Raw genomic sequence first — 10,458 nt, 5'->3', positions numbered from 1 at the left:
ATTTCTGTCAATACACTACAGACTCTGGCTGTGTTCAGAATTAGCATACTATCTCACTGCTTCTTCTGTTTCTGCAGTACGCTTGCAGAAAATACACAGAAGACTTGATGCGTTTGAGATTACGCGAAGTGCACTGTCCCACAATGCAACATTTCAAGTGTGATGAAGGACTTGAATTTGACATCTCTTTCTTGATGCGTTATTTTGGACTACAAAAATACTTGTTAAACTAAAAATGCAACATTATTTATTTCCGAAATTGCATGCATTATGTGCTTTGTAGTAAAATGCATGCAAAGTTGTGAGGTCATGTGACCCCAATGCTGCATACTGATTGAATGTTCTTTTGCATACTTTTTGCAAATGTTTTTAATATGCATTTCTCACAGTATGCTTTAAGCATTATGCCAGTATTCAATTCTAAACATAGTCAATTCTAAACATAAATCTCATTCTATATGGTAGGCGAAAAACAAAAGCGGGGGCCTGTTCAGATACCCACACACACTTGTGGTTTGGCCACTTGAGAGCGTGTGCACGTGACAGGACGTAAGTGTGCAAGACAAAAATGTCAAAGCGCGGTACACTTAACACACTAAAAACATAAGTAAGTAATTACCTACCTACTCCAGAGAGTAAAAACCTACTAGTGGACAGAGGTGGACAGTAACAAAGTACATTTACTTTTTTTTTTGAGTATCTGTACTTTACTTGAGTATTATTATTTCTGGAAACTTTTTACTTTAACTTCACTACATCTGAAAGACAAATATCGTACTTTTTTTACTCCACTACATTTCTGTCAAGGTCCTCGAGTAGAAAGTAGTAACGTCAGTCAGGGAATGATTTTGGTTGGAAATGAAAGTCAGGTTGACGTGAGAACACGGCTGATGTTGGTGTCTGACGTCAACACCATTTTCATTTTCAACCACAATACAACGTCTATCCAACGTTGGAGATTGACGTCAATCTGACGTTGGATTCTGACGTCAACCTGAATTTCATTTTCAACGTTGGCTTTGGTCTTCTAAATGCGAATTTTGTCATTGTTTTGGTGCACACTAGCCTATAGATAGCAGTAAGGCTAACATATTCAAAGCCAAAAAACTTTAAATATGGCACTCTTTGAGGGAACAGCCATTTGGGTGTCCGAAACCATTGTGGATGTTATTGAGTGCACTTATTCAATCTCACATTCAATCCCACACTACTGGAACTGTGTTCTAGAAATAAATGTGATATTGATATGAGGGCAGGCATAGATTCAGAGGCATAAGGTACTGTAAGTATTACATACAACAGTGCAACTATAATAAAACAAACAATGCATTGACATTTACTTTAGATACTTAAGTACTTTTAAAAACAAGTACTTCTGTACTTTTACTTAAGTAAAACTTGATCTTTACAACTTTTACTTGTAACGGAGTAATATTTGACCAGTAGTATCTGTACTTTCACTCAAGTAAGGAAGTTGTGTACTTTGTCCACCTCTGCTAGTGTACCTATTTTGAATAAGTACTTCACGACCACTAAAAAATATGTTCTGTATAGTATGAGTGTGTGTGGTAGGAATGTAATCTGGATGTAATACACACTGAAAAAAATGATTCGTTGAATTTAATCAAGTTTTTTATCGTAAGTGGTTGCACACAATTGATTTTAGCTACATTTAAACAAATGCATTAAAGGGATACTCCACTTTTTTTGGAAATAGGCTCATTTTACAACTCCCCCAGAGTTAAACAGTTGAGTTTTACCGTTTTCGAATCCATTCAGCCGATCTCCGGGTCTGGCGGTACCACTTTTAGCATAGCTTAGCATAGATCATTGAATCGGACAGGACCATTAGCATCTCTCTCAAAAAAATGACCAAAGAGTTTCGATATTTTTCCTATTTAAAACTTGACTCTTCTGTAGTTACATCGTGTACTAAGACCGACGGAAAATGTAAAGTTGCGATTTTCTACTATACTCTCATTCCTGCGTAATAATCAAGAAACTTTGCTGCCGTACCATGAGTCCAGCAGGTGTAATGATATGACGCAGCGCCTGAAAATAGTCCCCAGCTTCCAACGTGACCGGGACTAAGTTTGTCTAACCTATTAGACCTATTTTCAGGCGCTGCGTCATATCATTACGCCTGCTGCACTCATGGTACGGCAGCAAAGTTTCTTGATTATTACGCAGGAATGAGAGTATTGTTCCTAGCCATATCAGCCTAGAAAATCGCAACTTTACATTTTCCGTCGGTCTTAGTACACGATGTAACAACAGAAGAGTCAAGTTTTAAATAGGAAAAATATCGAAACTCTTTGGTCATTTTTTTGAGAGAGATGCTAATGGTCCTGTCCGATTCAATGATCTATGCTAAGCTATGCTAAAAGTGCTACGGCCAGACGCGGAGATCGGCTGAATGGATTCGAAAACGGTAAAACTGTTTAACTCTGGGGGAGTTGTAAAATGAGCCTATTTCCCAAAAAAGTGGAGTATCCCTTTAAGTTGCACTTAATCGGTCTTAGTTCAACTTCATGCATTTGTTTAAATGTAGCTAAAATCAATTGTGTGCAACCACTTACGATAAAAAACTTGTTTAAATTCAACAAATCATTTTTTTCAGTGCATTTGCTGTGTTGTCATTATCATGTGACCCACCAGATTCAGTTGCGTCGCTTCACTGTCATTCATAAATCCTCTCCTGTGGCCTCATGGGATAGTAAAGTGTCCATCGTATGCACACTTCAGAATCCCACCGGAAGAAGAAGGTCATCCGGAGACTTGTTACCTCCTCTTTTATGAGGACTGTGATTTCAGACATACTTCTTTTGTCACATAGTGTTTTTTGCCCACTATACAGTGGGGAAGTATGTGATTTGGGACACAGCCAGTGGTTAGGAAAGCCCTGTCCTGCTGACTGGGATTAGACTGCCACCTAGTGTTCAGCTTACGCTTAACCATTCCTAACAATTTTCTGAGTAGCTGTGGGATTTTATTATTATTATAATCTTTTTTTGTAGATTGTGAACATGAAATTCAGGTTTATTGTGCGTGTTAATATTTAAGCAGAGATCTCAGAACAGTAAATTATTTTTCTGCACTATTCCCAGCTCAAATTATGCTGCGTGATTCCCTGGTACGACTGGAGTTTAAGGACGTTTCTTCCTACACTAGTTTACTGTATTGAGTGTTAATTATTTACCTGCTGGTGGGTATTTATAGTGTCTGTTTGTCGTGTACTACTGAGGCTCCGTGTCGTCCCGAGTGAACGATCGACCAACGGACCCATAATGCAGCGCGGTCACCATAGCATTCCTGTGGCTCTAATAAATTCAGATTTAACACAGTGTTTACATTGGGAGAATTAAGCAGATATTTATTTGTAGTTGTCACTCTTTCTTTCTTTTTTTTTTTTTTTTTGGTTAGAAATAAATGCTTTGTTGGATTGTTTTGTATAGTGTGAACAGATCATGGTACAGCAATAAGTAAGTCCAGGTCGCAGTTGTAAATGAGAACTTGTTCTCATCTGATTTACCTGGTTAAACAAAGATGAAATAAATAAAAAAGTGTGAAACTGCACATTTCTGACTGATTGTGTTTGTACTTGTAAATCAAACCTCACACCAGCCTTGATTGTTATGCTTTGTAGTTGGTTTCATAAAAAAAAAAGAATATCAATAAAAATCATAACAAAGTTCTTCAGTTAAATTGTGTCATAATTAAAGTGTATTATACATTTATAAGTCTAAATGATTCATATTATAAAGGCAGGATAATTATAACGGTACATCAAATAAAATGAAATGTATTCAGTTTAGTTGGCCTGTTATTGTGACCTAAATAATATTGAGTTTTTTTTTTTAGGTTTTAAATCCCGTTGCTGTTTTTCTCTGTCGTGCTGCAATAAAGTCAGTTGCGGGATAAGATTAATAAAGTCTCGTAATATTGTTCCTAACGTTTTTCATTTGTGTTCTGGAAGGTGAGCTGCACTGTAAAAAAATATAATATGATCAATAAGTTATGACCAGATATGTTTTACATTACTTTAACTCATCAAAATAAGTTAAGCAATTTTCAACTTTTTTTATTTATTTATACTAGATTCAACTCATTTTTTTTAAGTCGGTGTGATGAATTCAAGTTGTAATGAATTAAACATCCAAGTTGATTGAACTTAAAAAAAATGAAGGACACAAACAGTGTGGTATGGCAAGCCGTTTTAACTTTTATTCGTTCACAGGAGAGGAATTCTTGATATCAACAATTTGATATCTATACTAGTAAAAATGTGAATTCTTGATATCAGCAATAACGTCCACACTCGCAGGAATAAGAACTCTTCATATCAAGAATTACATTTCAACTAGTAAAAGCTGTAATTCTTGATATCTGTAATTGTATTTTCACTAGTTAAATGTCACCATAGGCTGCTATTGTAATTCAGTTGATCAAGAATTGATTTCTTACTCCAAATACAATTCTTAGAGTAAAAATCATATATTTTTATATCATGGTTACAAGTGCAAATATACATTTCTGATATCAATATAATTTCAGATATCTAAGATGGCTTTCTTGTAACAATCACATTAATGATATCAGAAATGAACACTTGTCAGCAATCAAATTATTGATATAAAAAATTAAGATTTTTACTAGCAATTCAATTGTCAATATCAAGAACAGAAATTTGCACTAGTAAGCAACAATTATGATTTTTACTTGCAAAAATTGGAATCTAGTAAGAAATCAATTCTTGATAGCAACAACTGAATGTGAATAGCAGCCTATGATGGACGGAAGGCTAAAACGGAGAGAAAAAGATGCGTTAGTGTGGACAGGTGACATTTAACTAGTGAAAATACAATATCAAGAATTATAGTTTTTAGTTGAAATTTGATTCTTCACACCAAGAATTCGTATTTCTGCGAGTGATGACGTAATTGTTGATATCAAGAAGTCGCATAGTGGAAATGTTATTAGCAAGTTAAAATGTATCAATTATTAATTTTCTGGGATTAAATATAAGCAAATACGGCTTGCTGGCTTCGTGTTTGAGCTGCAGTTCCTTCAGTGAGCACTGAGCGGCGCCAGATACTCGCGCCACCGCACCGGAAACAGCGGTTTAGAAGTCGAACTTTGATGTTTGCCATTATTTACATGTGTGATTTTATTATGTTATGACTGTAGAGAGAATATATTCTGAGATAGTCACTTCCAAATACACAGTTTCCGCCAACCTCATTTAAAATAATTTAAGATCATGATCATTTAAAAAGAAATAATAGTGCGTCATTGATAGGCTATAGGCTAATTTGTTTTGCCTATGTTTATTTGTTCTTAAAGACATCAGTCATTATGAGTGTCTATTCAAAACCAACTGATGAGACGTGATTGTATTTTACGCAGGCTACTCTAGTTCATTTCTGTTTATTTTGCATTATTAAATTATCAGATTCTTATTCAGCAAGTGAAGTCATCTTTAGTTGATAGGCTACAGGCTTTAATAGCGTTGATATGTGCGGATATCAAAACGCTTACATATAACCATGTTATATAGGCTATAGCCACAAAAAAAAAAATCTAAAACATTGGCTATTATTATAGCTAGGCTATTAGTAGTATTAATGTTAGTGTTATTATCAACCCACTTCCCTCAGAAACAGTCCATATGCAAGTCAAATGTGACTTTATTACCTCAAAGTAAACGGTCAGTAGATACAAACACATGCTCAATTAAATAATAATACAACAAAAGAGAAACAAACCGATCCGATCCTGAAATTATAAATATAGATTCAAAGTGCGACTCTGATAGACTTCAAAGCACAAAATCAAACTCGATGATAAATAGAGTTTCAAGACAGTCCTATGTACAATTTCACTTTGCATCGAGAAGAGTTCAGATTCACTGTCATAGATATCAACTGCACGAGGAAAATAAGACCAATGAACAGAAATCTCCGAATTATGCGTGCATTTCCAAATCAAGGAGCACAAAATTAAACTGGCAAATACAGAGTGATAAGACAAGTGTGCGGCTGTTGAGAAATAAAGTCCTTGATTTTCTTATTTAGCTAATAAAGTGCCTCAATAGACATGGATAATCTGTATATGGCAAATGCAGCGCAAATATGAAAGTTCAGCAGTGTATCACGAGGTTATTTTCATCACTGTATCCATAAAGAACACCTGAGAGAGACCTTCTGCTGATTTACAGTCAAATATGATCAAACAAAGTTAACATAGATCGATTAAACCCACTGGCCTTTTGCATGATTTAGTCCATTGCGCGTCCACGTGTGACGCTCTTCAAAATAAAGGCAGTTCTGGTTCTTTGAAGACATTATAATTCACCAAAAAACGCAATAACAAGTTCTGGTGGTTCCATGTCCTCCCGGGACCCAGGAATAGACTTTTGTCCTTTAGTGATTTTTCTTTTTTCTTTCTGGAGTTTTAAGTGTGGATGTCCTGTAAAGAGCACATTCAGGGCTTTACAGAGATATCAAATGTTTGAACAACTTCTCATTGGTCTTTACAAATGACTGACATTCATTTAGTGATCAAATTTAGCAATTGTTGGTCATAAATCAAATTCTCGGGAAAATGTTATGGGGTTTCTAATCAAAATATGACTTTCTTTTACAAAACAGGGTTGATTTCACACCCGTCCACTGTAGAGACAGGACTTGTTTATCAGGCATTCTGGGAGACACAACAAGTGAATAAGGAAAGATATTATATAATATTCATATAAAATATTATTATGAAAATGTTGCCTATTATTATTACGCTTCTTTTTTCATTACTTGTTGCCCCAAGAATACTATTACAAGAATAATATTAAAATGCAAATAGATAAAGTTTTGAATGGGACTATGCAGTTATGGCCATTTTACCCACATATTGCATAAAGCAAAATGTTGTATAAATTCATTCCGTTATATTTTTAATAACGTAGGTGAGAATCATTTTTATACAAAGTTTGGTTAAAAAAATCCTACAAAAATTGATTGGTGAATGAAAAAAATCCCATTGTTTTTGCCTATATGTAATTTCATGTCATTTTATGTCTTGCCACTACAGAGGACATAGCATAAAATAAGAATAAAAAAAAACAATGTAATGACATGGAAAAATACTAAATTCAAAAAACTTTTTCTGGGTGTCAGGAGGAAGAAGAACCTTTAACATCCACGGAACCTTTACAGTGAAAAAAAAAATGTTTTGTAGAGTTTAAAATTAAGAAGAACATTTTGGAACCTTTTTTTAAAGAATGATATGGTTCTTTGGATATCATTTCTTCAGGTCAGAGTTTCGGGGTTCTTTAATCACCAACATACCTATTTCGAATGGATTTGACAGTAAAGAGTTTTTTTTTTTTTTAAACATGTCTTGGCTCTAATTGGAACCTTTATCTTCAAGAACGCGTGTGTATGGTTGTTTTCAGAGGCCGTTCTGTACGGGTTCTGTGGTGTGGATGATCTCCGGGGACTGGCAGGCCGGGCTGCCCGGTACACTCTGTTCGCTGTCGGTATCGCTGCCCTTTTTAACCCCGGTTGACCCGGGCTCGCAGGCGCTGTGCGTTTTCACGTGTTTACTGAGATGGTCGCTGCGCATGAAGCGCTTGTTGCACACCGGACAGGCGAATCTCTTTTCCCCGGTGTGTGTGCGTAAATGCCGCTGGAGCTCGTCGGACCTGGTGAAGCGCTTCCCACAGAACAGCCAGTTACAGACGAACGGCCTCTCGCCGGTGTGCCAGCGCAAATGCGCTTTGAGGTGAGAAGTCTTTCCGTATACTTTCCCGCAGCCCGGGATGTGGCAACTGTGGAGGCCCTTCCTGCGCAGACTGGCCCCCGCGGGCCCTAACCTCTCCGCCTCGTGGCAGTTCGGACAGTCGCAGGTGGCTCTGCCCGAGTAGCGCCTGGTGGATGAGCGTGGTGACCCGGCAAGCGGTAACACCGGGGACCCGGATAAAACTGCGCTTGTGGCACCGGGACTGGTTTCCGGGTAGGTGGCGGATAAAACAGGTTTGAATCCGTCCATCAGGTGCTGCCCACCAGTAAGAAGATGCGGAGATGGACTGGTACTGAATGCGGAGTGAGTTATGGTGGAATAGTCTGAGTTGTACCCGCTCAGGGGCGAATGCAAAGAGGTCTGGAGCGCGGCGCCGTTCGCGCTTTGAACATCAATCCAGCCGGTGCCCATATCCCACCAGGAGGACCCGCTACCGGTGCCCACGTCCCCGGCGGAGAGGCCACCATGCGCGGATTTGAACCAAGTCTCATACGGGTGCGCGACGCTCATCCTCGGGTAAATCCCCTGCAGGGTGTCCACTTTCGAGATGAACACCGACTGCGCGCTCGGGTCCGGGGAACTGTTCGCGACTGAAGTCTGAAACACGGGATAATCGTTTCCAAACGGACTGGTGGATGTGTTCGAGCCCGTTAGTGAGAACGAGCTGTTGGCGCTGAATGTCTCGTTCCGTTGCGCGCCGAACGGGGAGAGAGAGCAGCTGCTGGGCGCCGCGCGCTTCCACGGGTGAAAACCTCCTTTTCCAAACGAGCCGCTGTCCGAGGAGGGACTCGAGCTCCCGATTTTGTTACAGGTTGCTGCTAACATGGCCAGTGGAGTGGATCCAACCCTCGGTTCCTCCTGTGACCATTAAAAAACACATGGTTTACATTACAAAATATGGTCAATTTACAGCATACTGAAATATGTCTAAAAACAGTTGCAATGCAGCCCATTTTACACATATTGATGCAATAAACTTTTCTACAACGATAATAATAATAATGCAATCAAAATATAACTTTTTTTTTTCTTTGCTTTAAATGTTTGCGATAATTTGTTCTTCGAAAGCAAAGAGCTGCGATAGTTTAAAAGTAGCACAATATTCTTGCATTAAACTTTTCAGAATCTGCTATTCTTTTCATTAAATTAAAGCAGAACTTTTTCATTCAAACCACCCGAGGACGCAGAAACAAAAACACCAATCTGAAGAGCACATCCCGAAACATCAAGAACTGTTCAATCTCCGGAAATGAAATGTTGTTTTCGCTAATTTTGTAAACGGTCTTTAAAGAAGTAGCTATCGAATAAAAAGGCGAATAAGCAAATATTCGTTTCAATAAACAGTTTAAGAACTTTAGGATATGCTATAGTGCAATCCGAATGTAACTTTCATTACGCACAAGATTACTAATGTAACCTTACATCAAATAAACTTTATATAATCTTAGATTGCTCTCATTTCAGTTGAAAATCCCAGACACGCTATATATTGCAGGACACGAGAGATGTAGCCACACTCACCCCAAGAAGTGAAGTTGCCATCACCTGTGAAAGGTCTTCACATTTATAAGTCTCTCGGCTGTTTTGGAGACTTTTACCGCCCACCGTTGCACAAATGCGTTCGGCTCGAGCTTTGAAGATCCACCAGATCACGCTCGACCAATCAGATCAGCGGAAATTCTTGGGAGTGCTGCGTTCGGTGATGATGTCATCGGCGGAGCTCTCGGTGACGTGTTGCGCTGGGAATTGTTTACAAGTGGGAAGGGCGGGCGGGTGAACCTTTCGTGGACCTTTTTTAGGCTAATTGTTGGGGATACCCATGTAAGGATAACTAATATTTTATGCTAATGAGATGCATTTGGGTGTGTCTTCATATTTTATTTCGCTGCGCAAAATTCAACACTAATATGAAATGGATATTAGATTTCATACTAATATGAAATATATAAACAGTGCAGGATTCATTTTCGCCTTAGATGTGTGTTTTTATGAGGGCGTGGCGGGGTTGAAGTGGGAGTTGCGCGTGCTGGAGCAGCAGCTTCACACACAAGAGGAGATGAACTTCATGCACGAGCTCAGTCCTCTTTCATCTCATTCACTGCAGAGATTCACGCGCGCTCGATCCACAGGCATTCCTGCACTGCTTGCTTCTGATCTCACTCACTCCAGCTTATGGGAAACACCGTTTGAAATGATATACAGTGCATTTAATCACAAGTGTCGCAATATATTTAAAGTGCAACAGATGCAAAAAGTCTAAGATTACCAGTTGGCCAATGCGTCTATTTTGTAACGCTATTCTTTTCTAATGCATTCATTGCAAATTATACAATTTGAGTGCGAAGAAATGAATTTGAGAATGATTATTTGGTTTCCTTTAATTCCAGAAGAACTTCAGAATCACTGCATTTGAGGTCATAAAGAGCATTTTGGGTTTTAATGGAAGCAAGAAAACCAAAGCAGTTGGTCACAGATTTACTTAATTTGATTAGTTATCTAGAAATATAGGCCTATATATTTGTAAACTTTTTTTTTGCTTTAACTTTCAAATTTTATTTTATATTTTAATTTTTTCAAAATTAGATTTTGAATCCCAGATATGCAGTGGACAGGAAACGAAATGCGCAAAAGTGATAAAACGGTAACAGTGTTTCACGCGCGCGC

At 38.1% G+C, this 10,458-nt stretch overlaps 2 protein-coding genes across 4 annotated transcripts in view; one reads left to right on the top strand and one right to left on the bottom strand.

Annotated features, from left to right (window-relative positions):
- itgb8 (integrin, beta 8) overlaps positions 1–1,101 on the top strand; it is a 29,422-nt gene extending 28,321 nt beyond the window's left edge. For all 3 annotated transcript variants that reach the window (XM_084424763.1, XM_084424764.1, XM_084424766.1), the window contains one exon: positions 1–1,101. This exon is cut by the window's left edge and continues 489 nt beyond it. The gene's annotated coding sequence lies outside the window, so the exon portion shown is untranslated.
- Positions 1,102–7,369: 6,268 nt separating this feature from the next.
- On the bottom strand, positions 7,370–9,396 carry sp8a (sp8 transcription factor a). The gene is made up of 2 exons (XM_084422594.1): positions 9,316–9,396; positions 7,370–8,652 (listed from the first exon to the last, which is right to left on the bottom strand). The coding sequence occupies exons 1-2, from the start codon at positions 9,334–9,336 to the stop codon at positions 7,444–7,446; spliced, it is 1,230 nt and encodes a 409-aa protein (XP_084278720.1). The 5' UTR covers positions 9,337–9,396; the 3' UTR covers positions 7,370–7,443.
- Positions 9,397–10,458: the final 1,062 nt, after the last annotated feature.

Source organism: Rutilus rutilus (genome assembly GCF_951802725.1).
Source record: "Rutilus rutilus genome assembly, chromosome: 11".
NCBI lineage: Eukaryota > Metazoa > Chordata > Actinopteri > Cypriniformes > Leuciscidae > Rutilus > Rutilus rutilus.
The sequence above is the reverse complement of the archived record's forward strand: the minus strand, read 5'-3'. Positions and strand labels throughout refer to the sequence as shown.

What these genes read in the sequence shown, in the direction of transcription:
- sp8a (XM_084422594.1), bottom strand. Translation starts at nt 9,336, where the DNA reads ATGGCAACTTCACTTCTTGGG. An exon ending in TGGCAACTTCACTTCTTGGG is followed by an intron (nt 8,653 to 9,315) that starts GTGAGTGTGGCT and finishes TAATGGTCACAG; the next exon opens with GAGGAACCGAGGGTTGGATC.